Genomic DNA, 24,006 nt, shown 5'->3' on the forward strand with positions numbered 1-24,006 from the left:
GTTTACTTGCGAGGCCGGAGACCCCCCTGTGCTCGTGCGATGATGTATACCCCCCAGCTAGATTTACATTGGAGCAGGTGATGTAACTATTATGCACATCACAATTAAAGGGTTGTGTGTAGGTTTAGAACAAAATGGCTGTGTTTTTTTTCTTTGTTTCCCATATAGCGCCACCCCTTCCAATGGTTTGTATCTGTTACTGAAGCTCGGTTCCATTGAAGTCAGTGGGGCTAAACTGTAATACCACACACAACCTGTGCACAGATGTGACACCTGAGCCATCTGGATTCATGGTCCCTGTTGAAATAATTGCATTCTCCTGAAGACATACAGACAGCAATGCGAGAGAATGCAACATGGGCAATTTTTATTTTTTTTTTATAAGCAGGTGGGAACCCGGGCCTTGTAGTTAAAGGGATGTTCCAGATTTTTTGTTGCCTCTGATGGGATCCATAAGAAAACTTTATTCCCCTCTCCCTGGACCTTTATTTTTAGCTTTAGGTCTGGTTGTCAGGGGCACTGCAGGCTGAAGACCAAATCTGCTGCTGGTGTGCTGGGGAGAGGTGAGTAAAGTTCATGTCCTCGCAGATCAGCGGTACCGCCGGAAAGCCGACAGCGCACTTTCTTTCAGTATATAATACCGCTAATTTCAGACGACATGAAAGGTCCTGCCATCAATTTCACTCTTAAAGTTGAAACATCCCTTTAATTTTTCCTGTGGTGACACTGCTAAGGTCCAGAATATTTTCTTCTAGGCTTCCCTTCAGGTATAGCGTACGGGTACTATCTAAGTAATAGGACAATTCACAATACTCACTGGATGTCCTAGGGTTACCTCAGTATGTTCTACCCCCCACCATCCGCTTGTGTCTACCTATATGTGTTGTAAGACCAGACAAGACGGAATCCCTGAAGGTGCCCTTTAAGACTAAGACCCCACATTGCGAGCCACAGCCAAAAAGCGCTGCGGGAAAAACCTGCGGACTTACTGCTTCCGTTATACCTATACGGAAACCGGCAGCGTAGATATATTTGACATTCTGCGATTTACAAAAACGCAATGATTTGGGGCCACACGGTGGCTCAGTGATTAGCACTGCAGCCTTGCAGCGCTGGAGTCCTGGTGTTCAAATCCCGCCAAGGGCAGAAAACCATCTGCAAGGAGTTTGTATGTTCTCCCCGTGTTTGCATGGATTTCCATCCCATATTCCAAAGACATACTGATAGGGAAAAATGTACATTGTGAGCTCTATGTGGGGCTCACAATCTACATTAAAAAAAAACAAAACGCAATGATTTTTCCGCTGAGTTTTGCCTACAAATTTTGACTGCATCAGTGAAGGGGTTAACTGCCAAAATCGGCATTCTCCCTGGTCCATCAGTTGTAGCTGGGTATAGTCATAGTACATAAGGGTATATACTGCATATACTGGAGCTCTTGGTGTTACTAATATGGGGGTAGGAGTTAGCGCAGTATTCCTCATGGGCAGCCCCTAAGGCCTCATTCACGCGGGGCACGGGATGGCGTATTTTGATCCTGATTCTGATGCGGGAAGCTGCGTCAGAACAGGACCAAAATGCACCTGTCATGGCTTCCCGCTCCGGAGTACGCCCAAATGAATGGTGCTGCCCCGAGGTGAACGTCGGGGCTGACTCAGCCGTGGAATCCGCATGAAGAAAGGGCAACTCGCTTCTTTTTTCCGTGAGCGGGAACAAACCGCTCATGGAAAAAAGTATGCTAGTGGTTTACATAGACCTCTATTCTGAGGTGGATTCGGCGTCGGAAGCCGCCCCCTTTTGACCCGTGTGAACGGGCCCTAAAACTTTCTTCTCCTTGGTTCCTATGGACAAGTTTTGATAATAAGATCCTGTATGATACTCCGGCCATTGACACTTAGGGCTGGGACACATACCGTGTTTCCCTGAAAATAAGACAGTCTTATATTAAATTTTGGTCCTAAAGATATGCTATGTCTTATTTTCAGGGGATGTCTTATTTTATTTTTGTGTGCTGCCGCCACCACCGCGCTACGCTGAGATGTGCTTGCTGCGCAAAGACTGTATGAAGAAAAACATTGCAGCTGGCTGAACGCTGTGTGCGGTGCTACGTGTGTACAGGAAAGCCGGCTGCTCCCGCTGGTGTGATATCGTAAGTTGTATCCACTGTTCCTGCTGCTGTGGGATAAGCTGGGAGAGCGGACCCCCCGCCATATTTGATGCTTAGTGTATGCACAGCGGCATCTCCCAGCTCTCCCTGTAGCAGCAGGAACAGTGGATACAACGTACGGTATTACAGCAGCGTGTTTTTCTTCATACAATCTTTGCGCAGAGATTATTATAATTGGGGGCTGCCTTATATTAGGCCATTCAACAAAACCTCTGCTATGCTTATTTTTTGGGAAACAGGGTAGCGGGCCATAAGAAGATTGCCATTGTGCCCCCTTGTGGTCCGTTAAAGAGATATAAACTACATAAATTTCAGTCCTTACCAATATTATCTCTATACACCGTTAAAGGGGATGTATAATTTAACAATCAATATTTTTTAATGCTGTGACAGATCGCCATCTTTCCTTCTGCTATTGATGTCCTCTGTTGACTACTTGTTAGTTGTTCTTGTCTTCTGCAATGTCTGTTCTTGTGGGTCTCTATAGCCATGTTGTACTTGTTTTATACCGCCCAGCAGCGTGTATGTTTGACCACCAGGTGGCAGCAGAGGACCAATGACTGTTTCGCTGTTTGAGCTTTTCCCTTGACAAGTTGCGGTGATTTTCGATGATTTTCTGTTTTCTGCACATTGACTTTACACACTATAAAAATCTTTTTTGGGGTTACAAGCCCTAGATCCTTTGCCAGTCTGACCGGAGAAGCAGTCACACAGACATGACACTTTTCTATTGAATTAAAGGGGTTTTCTGGGGTCTACATATTAATGAGTTATCCATAGGTGATCAGTGGTGGTCCAACATCCAGGAACCTTGCTGATCAGCTAGTTGAAGAGGACACTGTGTTTGAGTGCAGTCTATTCACTGAGTACCGAGCCCAGTGCTGTACATAGGGGCTAACAGTCTTACAGCTCCTCTCCTGCTGATCTCCATTATGATGGCCTCCAAGTTTCACACATCCCTAGACCTGAGGATAGGCTAAGTGGAGGGGTAGGGGGGTCTTCTATCACCAAAATGTACACGCCATCAGACTTTTCTGCCCTTTCTTCCCACAAGTAGCTGTCAACTACCACCCTCTGTATCATCTACCGTCCCCCTGTTTCATCTATCACCCCTTGTCTCATCTACCATCCACCTACAGTGTTGGCCAAAAGTATTGGCACCCCTGCAATTCTGTCAGATAATACTCATGTTCTTTCAAAAAATGATTGCAATCACAAATTCTTTGGTATTATCTTCATTTAATTTGTCTTCAATGGAAAACCACAAAAAGAATTGTCAAAAAGCCAAATTGGATATAATTCCACAGCAAACATAAAAAAGGGGGTGGACAAAAGTATTGGCACTGTTTGAAAAATCATGTGATGCTTCTCTAATTTGTGTAATTAACAGCACCTGTTACTTACCTGAGGCACCTAACAGGTGGTGGCAATAACTAAATCACACCTGCAGCCAGTTGAAATGGATTAAAGTTCACTCAACCTCTGTCCTGTGTCCTTGTGTGACCACATTGAGCATGGAGAAGAGAAAGAAGACCAAAGAACTGTCTGAGGACTTGAGAAGCAAAATTGTGAGGAAGCATGAGCAATCTCAAGGCTACAAGTCCATCTCCAAAGACCTGAATCTTCCTGTGTCTACCGTGCGCAGTGTCATCAAGAAGTGTAAAGCCAATGGCACTGTGGCTAACCTCCCTAGATGTGGACGGAAAAGAAAAATTGACAAGAGATTTCAACACAAGATTGTGCGGATGGTGGATAAAGAACCTCGACTAACATCCAAACAAGTCCAAGCTGCCCTGCAGTCCGAGGGTATAACAGTGTCACCCCGTACTATCCGTCAGCGTCTGAAGGAAAAGGGACTGTATGGTAGGAGACCCAGGAAGACCCCACTTCTTACCCAGAGACATAAAAAAGCCAGGCTGGAGTTTGCCAAAACTTACCTGAGAAAGCCAAAACCGTTCTGGAAGAATGTTCTCTGGTCAGATGAGACAAAAGTAGGAAAAGGCATCAACATAGAGTTTACAGGAAAAAAAAGAGGCCTTCAAAGAAAAGAGCACGGTCCCTACAGTCAGACATGGCGGAGGTTCCCTGATGTTTTGGGGTTGCTTTGCTGCCTCTGGCACTGGACTGCTTGACCGTGTGCATGGCATTATGAAGTCTGAAGACGACCAACACATTGTGCAGCATCATGTAGGGCCCAGTGTGAGAAAGCTGGGTCTCCCTCAGAGGTCAGGGGTCTTCCGGCAGGACAATGACCCAAAACACACTTCAAAGAGCACTAGAAAATGGTGGTGAGAGAAAGCCCTGGAGACTTGTAAAGTGGCAGCAATGAGTCCAGCCCTGAATCCCAGAGAACACCTGTGGGGGAGGAGAGATCTCTTGGTGGCAGTTTGGAGAAGGCCCCCTTCACATCTCAGGGGGGACCTGGAGCAGTTTGCCTAAGAAGAATGGTCTAAAATTCCAGCAGAGCCTTGTAAGAAACTCATTGCTGGTTACCGGAAGCGGTTGTGCGCAGTTATTGTGTCTAAAGGTTGTGCTACCAAGTATTAGGCTGAGGGCGCCAATACTTCTGTCCGGCCCATTTTTGGAGTTTTGTGTAAAATGATCAATGATTTGACTTTTTTTTCATTCTCTTTTGTGTTTTTTCATTGCAAGCAAAATAAATGAAGATATTACCAAAGAGTTTGTGCTTGCAATCATTTTGTGGAAGACACAAAGTATTACACATAATACACAGAGTATTATCTGACAGAATTGCAGGGGGGCCAATACTTTTGTCCAGCATTGTAGATCACACTGCCAGCTCTTTGTTCACTTTTCTTCATGGCTTCCCAGTCTCTCAATGAAAACAATACCTAACATTCACCCAGCAGAATACTGCCCTGAATCTGCCTCCTGTTGTTTTCAGTAGGGGGCCGACATTGAGGCAGGACGCTTAGAGACGGAAATGGAGGAGAAATCTGCTTCAAATTCTTCTACCATTTGCACCGTGTGCACAGGCCCTAATAGTAACAGATGCAGCTGTCGCCCCACGAGGCCGGAACACGTCCACATTGGGTGGTCAGTGGCCGCAAGATTCTGGTCTTTTCGAGGCTTATTCTGCTTTAAGACACATCATGGTGCTTTTCCCCTCTACCTAACTCCCGTCGTATTGAACGGGAAAGTCGGGAGACGTATTTTGAAGCGGATTCCGCCTGCAACGATAGACTCGATCCTCTTCACTGTCAGCAAGCCGAGATCTTAAAAACAGTAAGGAAGTGGATCACAAATGATATTAGAACATTTCAGGACGTATTTTGTCAGCGTGCGTAACCCTTTAGTCACCAGGACATAGTGACTCGCAGTCGCTCGCTATCGCTTTTCACACTTCGCCGCGTCAATTACTTGAAACGACTTTTATTTTTTTTCTCTCTGCCAAATAATTTTTCCTCTTGAGGGCGTCTGGACCCGGCCCAGTAATTGGTCAGAATATCTCTACATCCCTCTGCATGATTTACGTGACCCCGGGCTGATTGGAAGTGTTAGCCGCAGACATCATCTACTCTTTTCCCGGGTGAATCGTTAACTTGATGGGTTTCCATGGTAACTGGCCGCACTCTTCTTGCAACCGCTTATAATATGTAATTTAGGTTGCTAATGTTTAATAAAGTTTTTTCGGCAGGAAGATTAAAGGGGTTTTGCCATTATGGACACAGGACGGGGGGGTAAAGTGTCCGATTTCTGGCGGCCTGAACGTGGGGTCCCCATTGATCAATAGGACGGGGGATGGAAAGTCCCTCTAAAGGCCTCCTTGTGAATGGAGCATCGGTGCGCTGGTGTGGTCGGAGCTCCATTCACTTCTATGGAGCTGCCGGGACTGTATAGAAGTGAATGGAACTCCAACCACGCAAGCGCACCGGCGTTAGTGTATCGCGTCATTACGCTTCTCATCCAAAAGCAGCAATATAAAGTGATCAAGAAGTCACACAGACCAAAAACTGGTACCAATAAAAACAGCAACTTGTCCTGCAAATAAAGAGCCCTGACAAATCTCCGTTAGCTAAACCGTCAAAAAGTTATAGGCGAACCCAGGAAAATTGCTCATTTTCAAAAAAATTTTCACACATTTCACATTTAATATAGTCAGGTGTCCGGCCTGACCTGGGGAGGTTGGAAGCCCTGGGTCCCTCATCAAGAATCTGCCTGATCAATTAAAGGGGTTTTATTGTTATAGACACATCTCCTGTCCTATGGATAGGGGTTAAGTGTTCAAACGGTGGGGGCTTATTGTCAGGTCCCTCAGTGTTCATGAAGACCGAAAGCCCCCCCCCTAAAACGTCCTTGTACGGACTGTGAATGGGTTACAGGCCTGGCAGCCCCACAGTAATGAATGGAGTGCCGGTTATGCAAGTGCACTTGTGCTCCGTTCACTAGGAGGCTTTGAGGTTTTTTTTGGTCCCCTGTCATCCTGATCACTGTGCCCACAGCTATTGGACACTTATCCAACCATCTTCAGCCATTGGACACTTATCCAACCATCCTCAGCCATTGGACACTTATCCACCATCAGCCATTGGACATTTATTCAACCATCAGCCATTGGACACTTATCCAACCATCAGCCATTGGACACTTATCCAACCATCAGCCATTGGACACTTATCCAACCATCAGCCATTGGACACTTATCCAACCATCAGCCATTGGACACTTATCCAACCATCAGCCATTGGACACTTATCCAACCATCAGCCATTGGACACTTATCCAACCATCAGCCATTGGACACTTATCCAACCATCAGCCATTGGACACTTAGGCCTAGTTTACACGGAGTTTTTTGGTCAGGGTTTTGAGGCCGTAAATGCCTCAAAACCCGGACCAAAAAGACGGCTCCCATTGAAATCAATGGGAGCTGCCGTTTCTTCCGCCTCCCAGAAAAAAGAAGCGAGGTGTTCATTCTTCGGCCGAGTCGCCTCGCGAGTCAGCCTGAAGACACACCCTCTTCCGGACTCGGCCCATTCATTGAGCCTGATCCGCAGGCGGGTGCGCAGCTGGAAGCCGGTTTTCAGTTCCGCAACACGTTTTATGGATCGGAACCTGAGGCAGCCTCCGCCTCAGGTTCCGATCCAAAAAACTCCGTGTGAACTAGCCCTTATCCAACCATCAGCCATTGGACACTTATCCAACCACCCTCAGCCATTGGACACTTATCCAACCACCCTCAGCCATTGGACACTTATCCAACCACCCTCAGCCATTGGACACTTATCCAACCACCCTCAGCCATTGGACACTTATCCAACCATCAGCCATTGGACACTTATCCAACCATCCTCAGCCATTGGACACTTATCCACCATCAGCCATTGGACACTTATCCAACCATCACCCATTGGACACTTATCCAACCATCAGCCATTGGACACTTATCCATCCATCCTCAGCCATTGGACACTTATCCACCATCAGCCATTGGACACTTATCCAACCATCCTCAGCCATTGGACACTTATCCACCATCAGCCATTGGACATTTATTCAACCATCAGCCATTGGACACTTATCCAACCATCAGCCATTGGACACTTATCCAACCATCAGCCATTGGACACTTATCCAACCATCAGCCATTGGACACTTATCCAACCATCAGCCATTGGACACTTATCCACCATCAGCCATTGGACACTTATCCAACCATCACACATTGGACACTTATCCAACCATCAGCCATTGGACACTTATCCATCCATCCTCAGCCATTGGACACTTATCCACCATCAGCCATTGGACACTTATCCAACCATCCTCAGCCATTGGACACTTATCCACCATCAGCCATTGGACACTTATCCAACCATCCTCAGCCATTGGACACTTATCCACCATCAGCCATTGGACACTTATCCAACCATCACCCATTGGACACTTATCCAACCATCAGCCATTGGACACTTATCCAACCATCAGCCATTGGACACTTATCCATCCATCCTCAGCCATTGGACACTTATCCACCATCAGCCATTGGACACTTATCCAACCATCCTCAGCCATTGGACACTTATCCACCATCAGCCATTGGACACTTATCCAACCATCCTCAGCCATTGGACACTTATCCACCATCAGCCATTGGACATTTATTCAACCATCAGCCATTGGACACTTATCCAACCATCAGCCATTGGACACTTATCCAACCATCAGCCATTGGACACTTATCCAACCATCAGCCATTGGACACTTATCCAACCATCAGCCATTGGACACTTATCCACCATCAGCCATTGGACACTTATCCAACCATCACCCATTGGACACTTATCCAACCATCAGCCATTGGACACTTATCCACCATCAGCCATTGGACACTTATCCAACCATCCTCAGCCATTGGACACTTATCCACCATCAGCCATTGGACACTTATCCACCATCAGCCATTGGACATTTATTCAACCATCAGCCATTGGACACTTATCCAACCATCAGCCATTGGACACTTATCCAACCATCAGCCATTGGACACTTATCCAACCATCAGCCATTGGACACTTATCCACCATCAGCCATTGGACACTTATCCAACCATCACCCATTGGACACTTATCCAACCATCAGCCATTGGACACTTATCCATCCATCCTCAGCCATTGGACACTTATCCACCATCAGCAATTGGACACTTATCCAACCATCCTCAGCCATTGGACACTTATCCACCATCAGCCATTGGACACTTATCCAACCATCACCCATTGGACACTTATCCAACCATCAGCCATTGGACACTTATCCATCCATCCTCAGCCATTGGACACTTATCCACCATCAGCCATTGGACACTTATCCAACCATCCTCAGCCATTGGACACTTATCCACCATCAGCCATTGGACATTTATTCAACCATCAGCCATTGGACACTTATCCAACCATCAGCCATTGGACACTTATCCAACCATCAGCCATTGGACACTTATCCAACCATCAGCCATTGGACACTTATCCAACCATCAGCCATTGGACACTTATCCACCATCAGCCATTGGACACTTATCCAACCATCACACATTGGACACTTATCCAACCATCAGCCATTGGACACTTATCCATCCATCCTCAGCCATTGGACACTTATCCACCATCAGCCATTGGACACTTATCCAACCATCCTCAGCCATTGGACACTTATCCACCATCAGCCATTGGACACTTATCCAACCATCCTCAGCCATTGGACACTTATCCACCATCAGCCATTGGACACTTATCCAACCATCACCCATTGGACACTTATCCAACCATCAGCCATTGGACACTTATCCATCCATCCTCAGCCATTGGACACTTATCCACCATCAGCCATTGGACACTTATCCAACCATCCTCAGCCATTGGACACTTATCCACCATCAGCCATTGGACACTTATCCAACCATCCTCAGCCATTGGACACTTATCCACCATCAGCCATTGGACATTTATTCAACCATCAGCCATTGGACACTTATCCAACCATCAGCCATTGGACACTTATCCAACCATCAGCCATTGGACACTTATCCAACCATCAGCCATTGGACACTTATCCAACCATCAGCCATTGGACACTTATCCACCATCAGCCATTGGACACTTATCCAACCATCACCCATTGGACACTTATCCAACCATCAGCCATTGGACACTTATCCACCATCAGCCATTGGACACTTATCCAACCATCCTCAGCCATTGGACACTTATCCACCATCAGCCATTGGACATTTATTCAACCATCAGCCATTGGACACTTATCCAACCATCAGCCATTGGACACTTATCCAACCATCAGCCATTGGACACTTATCCAACCATCAGCCATTGGACACTTATCCACCATCAGCCATTGGACACTTATCCAACCATCACCCATTGGACACTTATCCAACCATCAGCCATTGGACACTTATCCATCCATCCTCAGCCATTGGACACTTATCCACCATCAGCAATTGGACACTTATCCAACCATCCTCAGCCATTGGACACTTATCCACCATCAGCCATTGGACATTTATTCAACCATCAGCCATTGGACATTTATCCACCATCAGCCATTGGACACTTATCCAACCATCAGCCATTGGACACTTATCCAACCATCAGCCATTGGACACTTATCCACCATCAGCCATTGGACATTTATTCAACCATCAGCCATTGGACATTTATCCACCATCAGCCATTGGACACTTATCCAACCATCAGCCATTGGACATTTATCCACCATCAGCCATTGGACACTTATCCAACCATCAGCCAGTGGACACTTATCCAACCATCCTCAGCCATTGGACACTTATCCAACCATCCTCAGCCATTGGACACTTATCCAACCATCCTCAGCCATTGGACACTTATCCCACCATCAGCCATTGGACACTTATCCAAACATCAGCCATTGGACACTTATCCAACCATCAGCCATTGGACACAATCCCACAAGGTAATTTTAAGGCCTAGTTCACACAGAGTTTTTTGGATTGGAACCTGAGGCGGAGGCTGCCTCAGGTTCCGATCCATAAAACGTGTTGCGGAACTGCTGCGCACCCGCCTCCGGATCAGGCTCAATGAATGGGCCGAGTCCGGAAGAGGGTGTGTCTTCAGGCTGACTCGCGAGGCGACTCGGCCGAAGAATGAACACCTCGCTTCTTTTTTCCGGGAGGCGGAAGAAACGGCTCCCGGAAAAAGCTCCTGCGCAGCTCCCATTGATTTCAATGGGAGCCGTCTTCTTGGTCCAGGTTTTGAGGCGTTTACGGCCTCAAAACCCTGACCAAAAAACTCAGTGTGAACTAGCCCTTACTCTCCAGACAACTCCTTTTAGAAGAGGGGGCTGGTGGGCAGTCTGCCTTTCCCTAATACATACCCCCCCCCATAGAGGGCTCTGATGGATACCACTGTATAGCGCCATATGTTGGCATTGACTTCTATGGTGAACCAACATACTGCAGACTATAGTAGTGGCCCCGAGTCTCTTGTAAAAGTCCATAGACCTGAAATCAGTGACCACATGTTGGACTTGGACAAAGAGACCATACAAAAAGCTCTCTTAAAGGGGTTGTCCAAGGAAGGTGGAAAAAAACCTTAAAACCTTCTGTCCTGTCTGTGGTGCTCCAGAGTCTCATAGACAGGTCTTTCTGTTTTGGCAGACGCCTTTGCTGCACTTGACCAATCAGCGGCCTAAGGAAAGGAACTAGGACGTTTTTTATGGGGTGTTTCCTGGCTTCATATAAAAAAAAACCCAAAAAAGTTAATATCAGACAACCTCTTTAACCACTTCATTGCTTTATTCCAGCATTACATTGCATAGGTCTGTATTCACCAGTGGCATCAATACACTGATTCTCCATGAAGCTGTATATATGTATACACGATACTACTGGATGGTGGAGTAGTATATATGCAGTAAGTGCTAAGAGCCTATTCAGCTTGGGAGCTGTTCGATGTTGAAGAGTCTCTGGGGTTGCTATGGCCATGGTGTGAAGTATCCCATGAAGACGTTCTCTCTCCGCTTCAATACCTGAAATTTGCCTTTTTGTGACAGGAGAGTTCAATACACAGATTGTTCGCCGTACGGAAACCGCCGGGTCATTACAATAGTCCTAATTACTGGAGGAGAACAAGAAGCCTCGGAGATGAGCTACGTGCATCAGATGGAGTCGTCTCTTACTGTTAATGGGTTCACCTGGCTACTTGGAGGAAGTGTGTACAATCCTTCCATCTTAAGGATCCGTGAAGTGTATAACTACGTATTCATGAGCATGAATGCCAATAATTAAACCTTCCTCTGAGTGTCGGGGTAAAGGGGTGCATTACTATTCCAGCATGGAGGGCAAAGCCGTCAGCTCTAGAGGAGCTTTTATTCCTAAGGAGCGGTCCTGTAGAGAGGTGCACATTGCCGTAAATCTTATCATCTTCTCCACTCCAGAGTATATATGTGAGCGTCTTATATACAGTACTGTGCCAAAGTGGTAGGCAGGTTTGGAAAAAAAAGCTGCAAAGTAAGAATGCTTCCAGAAATAGAAGGGTTAATGTAAATCCCATCAATATTCGGTGTGACCTTTGCCTTCCATCAGTTCTTCTCTGTACGTACAGACAGTTTTTGGAAGAACTCGGCAGGGAGGTTGTTCCCGGCATCTTGGAGAACTAAGCACAGATCTTCTATGGATGTAGGCTTGCTCCAATCCATCTGTCTCTTCATGTCATCCCAGACACACTGGATGATGTTGAGAACAGGCCTCTTTGTAGCCCGAGTGAAGGATGACGGCAGGATTGAGTGCGTGGAGCGAATTAACCCCTGAAAGCTGCACCAGGGCAGTCTGTACGGAACAAGGGTGTTCTCCAACTCTAGTTCTTTGCATTTTTTAATAGGCACTGTTCTCTGCGCATTTGGAAGTTTTTTTGTACCCCCCCCCCCCATCATGGTGAAATAAGTGCTGTTGGTCCCTGATATGTTATATAGTCTCTGTACTCTGAGGAGGGTGGTGTCAGGCAGGAGCAGATAAGGCCCTGGGGAACAGATGGGCAGGAAGCCGCGTCACTCTCGAGCCAAAATGCGCCTGCCATGACTGTCGCGGCTTTCCTCTCCAGAGTAGGCTCAAATAAATGGGCCTAGTCCAGAGGGTTCTGCCGCGAAGCGGACACTGAGACTGAGTCAGCCACGGAGTCCGCCTCAAGAAAGAACAGTTCGGAAAAAAGTAGCCTGGAGGCCTACATAGACCTCCATTGTGAGGAGGCGGACTATGATGTGGATTCAGTGCCATAATCTGCCCCCTTTGCCCCTGTGAACTAGCCCTTAGGGGTTTGATTCTGAGCTTGGACACTGTCCACCTCTGGTTGGAACTTTGAATCACGCCCCCCCGTCTGACACCGCCAACCTGCATTCCTATTCTAAGTGCACCAAAATCGGTGAAACAGAACCTGTTTTAGCTTTCCCGTTCTGTGCCCACGGGGAAGAGCTATCGGTGCCGGTACCGTAGCTCTTCAGTGTCAGAAGGGTGTTCCTGACAGTCAGTCAGGAAAGCCCCTCCTCATGGTAGTGTCTATTGCGCTGTACTGTGAGAGGGGGCGTTGCTTACCGCCCAGCGATGACATTGAGCGGTGAGGTGAGCCCCATCCTCTCCTGATAGTACTCGTCCATAGAAGAGTACTGGGGAGGGGGGGACGTTCCTTACCGCTCAGCGTCATCGCTGGGCGGTAAGGAACAGCCCTCACTGGCTGTCAGAAACGCCCTTCTGACGGTGAAGAGCTACGGTACCAGCACCGATAGAAAAGAGTTCATTGTATATTTATTAGTCTTAAAATTGTAAAGTGTCCTACGAGATCAGTCATAACCCCCTCTTCCTTCTCTCAAACTTTTGGTTGCAAAATAACTATCTGCAGCAGGACCCCTTCCCCTCTGCCACTAGGATGTAAAGTTTAAATGTTTTTTTTTTAATGTCTGTTGGTGCTATTAATGGGTTAATAAATGCACCCATATACCTTTAGCAGTGTTTTGAGTGATTTCTGGGTGTTTTTGGTATCTCCTGCATTTGTTGACATGGTTCAGCTTCCTTCTATGTAACTTACATACTAACCCCTCTCACTTTACTCTCCCCTCCTTCATCTCTCCCTCCCTACCATACACCCCCTCCCTGTCTCTTTAGCTATCCCGACCTTCCCTACCTAGTCAGCCCAACCCCCGACCCATATTATATACTTACTCTCCACGCTTCTTCCTGTCAGACGGCTCCTCCTTCTTTACTGATTCTGTCTGTGTGCGCTCTTCTACCTTCTACAGCGCCTGTCTGTTCTCTGCAGTGATGATCCACCTCTACTGCACCTGAGATGACTCTGCTAAGTATGGCACAATCTACAATGCAAAGCTGAAAAGTGAGCTGCTGAAAACAGAAACCACTGACCTACCTACCATGTTATCTAGTGTCTAATGTGATGCTAGGGGTCACACTGGAATCGAGCTGCCCATTTTATAATGGCGTCCATGGGTGTCTGTTGCTTTTGAACTGAAAGTTATGCGTGCAAGGCTTTTTCATCCGCTGATTTCAGGCGGACACTGCAATGGAGTTTTCTAACGGAGACTCTGGCGCTAATGTGAATGTCGCCAAAATAACAAGACGTAATTATATTTGGCTTTAAAGGGATTCTACTATTAAAATCATATTTTTTTCTTGACCACACATAGGAATAGCCTTAAGATAGGCTATTCTTCTCCTACCTTTAGATGTCTTCTCCGTGCCGCCGTTCGGTAGAAATCCCAGTTTTCGTCTGTATGCAAATGAGATCTCTTGCAGCACTGGGGGCGTCCCCACCGCTGCGAGAGAACTCTCCAGCACCGCTTTCTTCTTCTTCAGGAACGGCCTTTCTCTGCAATTATTCTTCCGGAGCTGGGTTCAAACCTCTAGGTCTCGGGCGGAGCCGACTGTGCATAACCACAGGTCACAAGAAAATGGCTGCTTACTTACTGTTTGAGCCCTGGGGCCCGCCCCCAGTGCTGCGAGAAAACTCATTGGCATACAGACGAAAACAAGGATTTCTACCAACGGTGGCGCAGAGAAGACATCTAAAGGTAGGAGAAGATTAGCCGTTCTTAAGGCTATTCCTACATGTGATCGAGAAAATTTTTTTTATTTTAATTATAGAATCCCTTTAATTATAAATATGTCAATTTCTGATGTTCCTTTCCCTTTAATTAGATTTTGGATATTATTATTATACCGGTGAGAACTTTTCTAGGAATTAATTAGTTGCCTTTAATACAGTTTCCTACTTTTTGGGACCCTGGGCAGAAAAAAAGTTAAAGAGATGAACTTGGTACAATTAGTCTGCGTTCCAATTTGTAGTCCCGGTTTGAAAGACGGGAAGCGCGCGCTTGCTCCGGTATGTAGTATATTCCAGCATCTCATCTCCTGCGGACGCATTGGATTGAGCAGCTGGAAACGCCATTATGAAGATAATTGGTTAAAAGTTTGCCGCCAAGCTCGGAAAAAAAATAAAAAAATTCTATTCTTGTCTCCTAGCTGTCGCAGAAGTGAAGCTCCGCGATGATCAGTACACGCTGGACCACATGCGCGCTTATGGCATGTATAATTATCTCCATAGTGATCCCTGGTCCTCCGACAGCGTCTTCTACGTGGATCAGCTTGGAAGAATCATGAACATCAATGTAACGCTGGTAAGACTTTTACGTATTGTGTTATTAGAAGTGTGTGGGGTTCCCTCCCGTGGATAGGATCTGCTCATTTTAGCTGGTGTAGATAAGCAGTCACCAGATTGCTCCTATGTCCGGATACATATAAGTCGCCATTTTTACGTTTAATTAAATCACACTTCCAGTTGCGCGCTGGGGTAGTGGTGACCTGCAAATTGGTCTCTTCTCTTGACTGTTTTTTTAGCTCTTTTTCCAGTTATAATGTATAATCTGAAGCCTTTATATGCTTTAATGCAGCTCTGTTTGTTCAGATTGGCTGCCATGCATAAGCACAAGCTCTCCATTTCAGGAGTTGCACAGAGTTCTGGTTTCCATTGCATCAAAGTCTTCTTTGCACAGCACTGCTCCCGGGCCATGCCTAATGTGTGGGCTCACTGTGGCCCCTTCATTCTCCAGATTGGTGACTGTCTCAGGGGCCAAGTCACCACCAACCATAAAGTGTTGACTGTCATAAGAATACACAAGCACTTTACAAGGTTTTTTTTTTGTCTTAAAGGGATTCTATCATTAAAACGGCATTTTTTCTCACTAACACGAGAAAGGCTTAAGAAAGGCTATTCTTTTCCTACCTTTAGATGTCTTTTCTGTGCCGCCGTTCCATAGATATCCCGTTTTTCGTCGGTATGCTAATGAGTTCTCTCACAGCACTGGGGGCGGTCCTCAGTGCTCAAACAGCACTGGGGGCGTGCCCAGTGCTCAAACAGCACTGAGGGCGTGCCCAGTGCTGCGAGAGAACTCTCCAGCGACGACCTCTTCTCCCTCTGCAACGCCCTCTCCGCGACGTATTCTTCAGATGGCTTCTTCTGGCTTTTAAATGGGACGCATGCTTGCCTGTGGCCATTTTCTTGTGGCCACTTGCATACTGTGTAAGCGGCCACAAGAAAATGGCCACAGGCATGCCACGTCTCATTTAAAGCCAGAAGAAACCATCCAAAGAACACGTCGCGGAAAGAGCGTTCCAGAGGAAGAAGAGGCCATCGCTAGACAGTTCTCTCGCAGCACTGGGGACGCCCCCACTGCTGTTTCAGCGCTGAGGACTGCCCCCAGTGCTGCGAGAGAACTCATTTGCATACCGCCGAAAACCGGGATATCTACGGAACGGCGGCGCGGAGGAGACATCTAAAGGTAGGAGAAGAAAAGTCTTTCTTAAGGCTATTCCTATGTGTTAGCGAGAAAAAAATGTGATTTTAATGATAGAATCCCTTTTAACATTTGCTTATTAAGAGCCATGAATGGAATCCTCCTATTTGTGAGCTGGTGACACAGTGTTATTATGGTGACACAAATTATTATGCAAATAATATTTTCTCAGATTTTCAAAATTTACATATATGAATTGCAGTCATTGTAATTTTCCAGTCATCTATTATTAGAGTACATTTGAAAGGTTTTTGAACACACTGCCTATGATAACAGTATATGTGGCTGTTTACGTGAAAAGGGCCCAGATCGTCGATACTAATTATAGAGAAAATAGTCCAAAACATATTTGGGTAAAAAAATCACAATTTTGTTTTTTTGCTGTTTCGGACAATGTTACACCATAACCGTTACAATGATACCAAGAACTCCATATCGACAATGTGGGCCCTTTTCACATAAACAGCCACATATTTTGATAAAAAATAAAAGCACAAAATGCACTTAAAATGCACGTTCTAAATTATTATGTACAGCAGATTTTTCAACCTTTTAATTTTTATAAAGAACAAAAAAATGGTCATTTGTGAAATTCTAAGCATTAGCAGGTTATTACAAACTGAAATCAAACAGTTTTCAAGTCAAAACTTTCTTCTAGGTGATGTTACATTTGCACATAGGAGCCCTTGTTCGAAAGGAGATTCTGAACTCTCTTGTACATTGAATTTGTCAGGTGTTGGATGGTTTCTGCTTCAATTGTTTTGCATGAGGACTGAATACCCCCCCCCCAGAGCTGTTGCTTAGATGTGAACCGCCTCCCGCCATCATGGACACTCCTTTTGATGAAGCTCCAGAGGTTCTCAATGGGGTTGAGATCAGGGGAGCATGGGGGCCACACCATAAGTTTGTCCCCTTTTATGCCCATAGCAGCCAGAGATGCAGATGTGTTATTTGCAGCATGAGACATTGGTGCATTATCATGCATGAAAATGATTTTGCTGTGGATTACACGGTTCTTCTTCTTGAACCATGGAAGGAAGTGCTGTTTGAGAAACTCCACATACATTATGGAGTTCAGGGATCCTAAAGGGGCCGACAATCTCTCTCCCCATGATTCCAGCCCAAAACATTACTCCACCTCCTCCTTGTTGGCGCCGTAGCCGTATTTGCATGGGGTGTCCATCAACCAGCCATTCTCCACTCCATCCATCTGGACCAATGAGCGTTGCATGGCACTCATCAGTGAACAAAACAGTTTTGCAGTCAGTCTTCATGTATTGTTTGGTGCACTGGAGCCGTTTCTGCTTGTGTGCAGTGGATAGAGGAGGTCAACAGGATGGCTTATGCACATCTGCAAACCTCTGAAGGACCCTGCATCTTGTTGTTCGGGGGACGTTGCAGCACCCGCAGCTTCAAAAACGTGTCTGCTGCTATGACAAGGCATTTTTGCAGTTGCTCTTTTAACCTGATGTAATTGTCTGTTGGAAAGAGTCCTCAATTTTCCCTTATCAGCACGCACACGTGTGTGCTGTGAATCAGCTACATACTTCTTGATTGTGCGATGATCACGATGAAGTGTCTTGGCAATGTTGATTGTAATCCTTCCTTGTCCTAAATACTCCACAATTTTTTGCTTCTCAGCAGCCGACACCTCCTTTTTCTATCTCATTTTGGCAGAAAATGTAGGCTGCTTAATAATGTGGAACAGCCTTCTTAAGTAGTCTTGCCTTTAATTGGACACACCTGCCAAACTAATTAGCACAGGCGTCTGCAATTGCATTCAGTCATTGTAACGATGCTAGTGATCAGATTTGGAGTCCAAATGGTGGGGCAAATGGTACAGTACTTAAATAGTAATAAATGGAGGATAAGTACCTCAGAAGTAGAAGAACACTGTGGTTAGACGTTTGCAGAGGTCGGTACACAGGAGCAGTAGATAAGCCGTAGTCAGACGTTGCAGGAATCGGTACTAGAGATGAGCGAGTATTGGTACTTCCGCTTTGACGTCGGCCGGCCGCTTAACACCCCCCCCCCCGCGTGCCGGCTACGTCCATTCATTTCTATGCGAGCGTGCTGTTCGGATCGGCTGATCTGAACAGTACTCGCTCATCTCTAATCGGTACACGGGAGTTGCAGATCAACTGTAGTCAGACGTTGGCATAGTTCAGTACACAGGAGCAGCAAAGTAGTGGTAAGGTTCAGGGCAACAAGGAGCAGACAGCCAGAAAAATCCGGCACAGGATGGTGTAAGCTAATGGTGAGTTTATATAGGACGGGCTAAACTGTGATTGGCCACAGAACAGGTGATCTCCATAAACCCATAACTCCAATAGAAGAGACCTGACCAGGCAAGGCACAGAACAAACAGGGTTCCAAATAGTGTAATGGTCAAGGCTGCAGAACATAGCCAGGAAGTCATGGGTTCAAGTCTCAGTTTGTGACAGTGCTATAAAGAGCCCTGACACACATCACCATCAATGAGTTTAACTGACAAACAAAAAAAAATTCTTACCTTATCACTCCTAAACACTTTTTGCATAATAATGTGGAACAGAGTGTAACATCTTCCTCCCAATACTTTGTATAAGGAGAATTCTGTCAATCATCTAGAGTGGGACAAGGGAGATGGCAGTTCCTGAACATTGCATGTACAACATTGCGTTGACTCCAGCTCACTGTTCTCTTTGCTGCAAGTAAATACCGATTTTATGAAAAATATAGGAAGAAAAAAACATTACAATAAGGGTGAAATGGGTTATAACTAGAGATGAGCGAACACTGTTCGGATCAGCCGTTCCGAACAGCACGCTCCCATAGAAATGAATGGAAGCAGCTGGCACGCACACTTTGCTGGCGACGGGTCGCTTAACCCCCCCGTGGCGGCTACGTCCATTCATTTCTATGGGAGCGTTCTGTTCGGAACGGCTGTTCCAAACATTGTTCACTCATCTCTAGTTATAACCCTGGGCCCAACAGCAAGTAACTGCTCACTTGCCCCATTATAATCTGATCTCGTAATCGGTGGATGCCGATCTATGTTGTGGGCACAGGGTTTTGATGGAGGTGAGTATGCGTTGGGCAAATCTCATGTAATTCAGACTAAACACATCCAAAATGAAGCTACTATTATACTCGAGTATAAGCCAAATTTTTCAGCTCAGTTTTTGTGCTGAAAAAGCCCCCCTCGGCTTATACTCGAGTCAGCAAAAAAAACAAAAAACATTTATTTTTTTTTAGGAGCGGGGGGAGGTCTATGACCAGCCACAATATCAATGTATAGAGTCTCCCATAAAATAGTGGGGGGGAAGAAAAAAAAAAGATTTAAAAAAAATAAGAAAATAAAAGTTGTAAATCCTTCTTTTCCCTAGGATACACACAAAAGTAGAAAATGACTATGAAACACATACACATTAGGTCTCCCTGTGTCTGACAGTGCCCGGTCTACTGAATATAGGGGATCTGCAGTGCTCCTGTTCTGTCAGGAAGGGGTTAATAGGAGCACTGCAGATCCCCTATATTCAGCCAGACTGAATTCCAAGTGGGGGAAGAAAAAACCTCAATCCTCAAGCTCAGGGAAGGGGCAGACAGACAACCAAAACACCCCCTCCCCTTCCACAGCATCTATTGCACCCAAAAACTCCGACCATTTTAATTTTTGAAATTTTCCAGTAGCTGCTGCATTTCCCCCCCTCGGCTTATACTCGAGTCAATAAGTTTTCCAAGTTTTTTGTGGTAAAATTAGGGGCTTCGGCTTATATTCGGGTCGGCTTATACTCGAGTATATACGGTATATTCTGGAGTCTCTTCAAACTTCTGAGTATATTTATTAGAGGTCCGTCTGAGGTCCTGAAGGACGCCATGTGGTGCTGTGATGAATGGATGCAAGCATTATAATGCACGTGACTGCTGCAGCCCAATCACAGGCCTCAGCAGTCCCTGATGTCATTCTGGAGGCGTCAAGAGGACGAGGGCCAGCATCAGAGCCCAGGGGAGGTGAGTAATATTGTTTATGTTGGTCACCTCCTTGGACCTCCAATCATTATACTCTGAAGAGGTCTGAACTAAACTGCAGGTAGAAGCTTGGGGGATACTGGAATAACGGAAACAAAACTTTCCCTTTAAGACACAGGATACCTCCAGGGGAAGGGTATCTTAGCAAAATAACATGTTTGTTTCCATAATAACTGTAAGCCTATCCATAATGTATCAAGGAAATAACGATTTACTCAAGTGTACGGAATCTGAAGTGTCTTAAAAGCCGTGCTCTCCATCTTCTCATTTCCCCTTCCATTCTGTGTCCCTTGTTACAGATACCACTCAGGTATCGAGCAGCGGCGATGTAGCGCGTCCTTCTTCTATCTGACACAAGTCCTGATGTTGTCATAGAGATGAAACTTCCATCTACTATTTTTATGCCCTTTAATTGAATGTACTGGGGGGTTGTAGACCGTGCGCGGTAAGTGAGCCCCGGAGATTCTACGCCCCCGCCGGCCGGTCATTAGGTGGATTTCAGTCTTTTGGTGTTGACGCTTCTTATTTTTGTTCTTCACTTTTTTTTGTTCGTCTTCACTATTAGATGTTACGTTCTTAAAAGACGTAGCGGTAGTTTTTGTTTTTCAGGTCATTACGTGGCGTTTAGAACACCATAATAGTCTGATATGGTTTGTTAGCCGCTAATGCGCTTCTCCAATTACAGTAATAGAGAAGACATTTTATGTCCGTCCGCTCCTACAAAACTCCAAATGCGGTAAACAATATAAAGAATGGCCAGTTTCTTCAAAAAATTAGTATGACCGATATTTGGTTCGGCTCTTTTGTTAGTTAGGTTCTCTTTGATCACGTAGTCTACTTATAGGCTGTCTGGCTTGAGTTGCATCCCTCCATTATTGTCTTCTGACGTCTTCTGTCTTCGGTTGTCTTCATCTCTTTGTCATTCAGGCCCATATGGGGACCCAAAAGATGGAGAGCTCATCCACTGAAAAATTGGTTACCCACGGACACCTGTGAACTTCACAGACCATAATTGGGTCTGCTGAGCGTCCATCGGGTTTCCAACAGTTTTATACTGAAACCAGTGGAGAGAAAAGACCACCGTACAGGACTTCTCTCGGCCGATTTTATGTATAAACGGGTTTTATTGAAGATTTTTCAAAAATTATGACATACAGACATAGGGTAAACTGTGCAGCATCCAAAAAGCAAATAAACAGGCAAGAAAGGCGGCCAGGATATAGGCCCCAAGCCGCAATACCAGTGCAGGATACGCACAACAACACCACAAAGAAAAAGGAGAAACACAGGGGGGGCCGGAAGGGAAAAACAAAAGACAACTAACAACCAAGAAAAACATGTCAGTGCAGATAGGGGAAAGAAGCAGGAGAAAGAAACCAGAAATGCAAGCACAGAAAAAGAGAACAGGAAGGGGAGGACCAGACCCAAAGCACATGGGGAAAGCAGGAAAGAAAGAGGACTAACGGAGGGGAAAGAAAGAAAAAGGCCACGTCACACTCAAGCAAAGGCAGCAGAAAAGTCAGATGACTCCTGAAACAGAATCCAGGGCCGCCAGAGGCGCTCAAACCTAGAGGAATCAGGAGAGTCCTCCGCCACCAAAGCCTCCATCCTCCGTATAAAAAGGAATTCTTGGAGAAATTCAAGCAAGGAGGGAGGGGTGGAGCCACGCCAGTGTCTCGGGATGACAGCCCTGGCGGCCGTGAGAAAATGCCCCAAGAGGTCCTTCTTAATCGCCGACAGCTTACCAGGGATAACTGACAGAGGCGCCAACTGTCTCGGCCGATTTTAGACTGAATCTGCGGCAGAGTCCTTCCCGAACGCAAATGTGAACCTAGCCTTGGTCTGGTGACAAATGGACAAACCGATGTGGATCTTAAAGGGATCCTATCATTGGATACCCTTTTTTTTTCTGACTAACACGTAGGAATAGCCTTAAGAAAGGCTATTCTTCGCCTACCTTTAGATGTCTTCTCCGCGCCGCCGTTCGGTAGAAATCTGGGTTTTCTTTGGTATGCAAATGAGTTCTCTTGCAGCACTGGGGGTGTCCCCAATACTGCGAGAGAACTCTCCACCGCCGCCTCCATTTACTTCTGGAACGGACTCTCCCTTCGTCTTCTTCCGTACTGGGTTTCAATCTTCTAGGCTGAGAAGATGGCCTAGAGAAAATGGCCGCTTACACAGCTTACTGAGTAAGCGGCAGTTTTGTTGTGGCCCGGGCATGCGCAGTCGGCTCTGCCCGAGGCCTAGAAGATTGAAACCCAGTACGGAAGAAGACGCGCAGAGAGGCCGTTCCTGAAGAAGATGGAGGCGGTGGTGGAGAGTTCTCTCGCAGCATTGGGGACGCCCCCAGTGCTGTTTGAAGGCTGGGGCCCACCCCCAGTGCTGCAAGAAAACTCATTTGCATACTGAAGAAAACCCGGATTTCTACTGAACGGTGGCGAAGACATCTAAAGGTAGGAGAAGAATAGCATTTCTTAAGGCTATTCCTACGTGTTAGTCAGAAAAAAAATCGGTATCCAATGATACCGATACAACAGAAAAAGTAAAGGTAGTAGTAGAACCTTTTTAAAGGCTGTTCAGACATGTGTTTAGCTCAAAAGCACTTTTTCCAATGATAGACTCCCTTTAAGCCAGAGGAGGAATAAAAATAAAACCTACTCACCTGTCCCCAGTGTCTCTAAGCGCAGTCCAGACGAGTAACAGAACCAGACTGTGTTGTGAGGACACCAGGGACAGGTGAGTATGATATTTTTATTTCAACTCTCCCGGACTAATTAAAAATAAATAAATAAAAAAATAGCCTGGACAAGCTCTCTAACTTGATCATAAGTATGATGAGAACCCAGAATATCAACCCAACCCTGCAGATAGATACGTTAGAGTCACCTGGATCACAGCGTTTCCTCAGTATGCAAATAGGCACTTTACCTCTTTGGTGCAACGGTAACTACCCCATTGGTCCAAAGAGAACATTGGCATCACTTCATGGCGTGACTTCATGGCTATTGGTGGACTGTTAGAGAGACATAAGCAAGGCCGTCTAAGCTGAGATTTAGGAAAACGAGGGGCCCATTACTGTTCTTGCACAGTCGCCCTCAGCTATCCATGTCTGTCATTGGCCAGGAACAGGGCTGACGTCAACACTAGGAAAATGATCAGGGTGCAGCAAGAAACAGAGACATAGTTGGAGGTCAGGCCAGGAATCCAAACCAGGAGTAGGACAGTGGGGTATCAGGACAAATCCAAAATTGGACATGGAAACAGAATCCAGGATCAAAGCCGAGGTCAGGATCAGAGTTAAAGAAAAAGTCAGAAGCAACTGGAACAGTGGCCAAAAGAAATAATGTAAAGGTGGAAACCCCATTTAATTAGACTGGCAGGACTGACTTTACTAGGGGTACCCGGTGATCAGATGGGTAACCAAATCCAGCGAGACCAACGCAGAAATTGCAGTA

The 24,006-nt window shown here is 46.0% G+C and overlaps 1 protein-coding gene across 1 annotated transcript in view; it reads left to right on the forward strand.

Annotated features, from left to right (window-relative positions):
• Window positions 1-24,006, forward strand: part of NUDCD1 (NudC domain containing 1) — a 75,979-nt gene that overhangs the window by 1,704 nt on the left and 50,269 nt on the right. Inside the window, exon 2 of the mRNA XM_075270267.1 lies at window positions 15,210-15,364. Within this exon, the coding sequence (XP_075126368.1) occupies window positions 15,210-15,364 (155 nt within the window). The remainder of the gene's footprint in view (window positions 1-15,209; window positions 15,365-24,006) is intronic.

This window comes from Leptodactylus fuscus, chromosome 4 (genome assembly GCF_031893055.1).
Source record: "Leptodactylus fuscus isolate aLepFus1 chromosome 4, aLepFus1.hap2, whole genome shotgun sequence".
NCBI classification, from domain to species: domain Eukaryota; kingdom Metazoa; phylum Chordata; class Amphibia; order Anura; family Leptodactylidae; genus Leptodactylus; species Leptodactylus fuscus.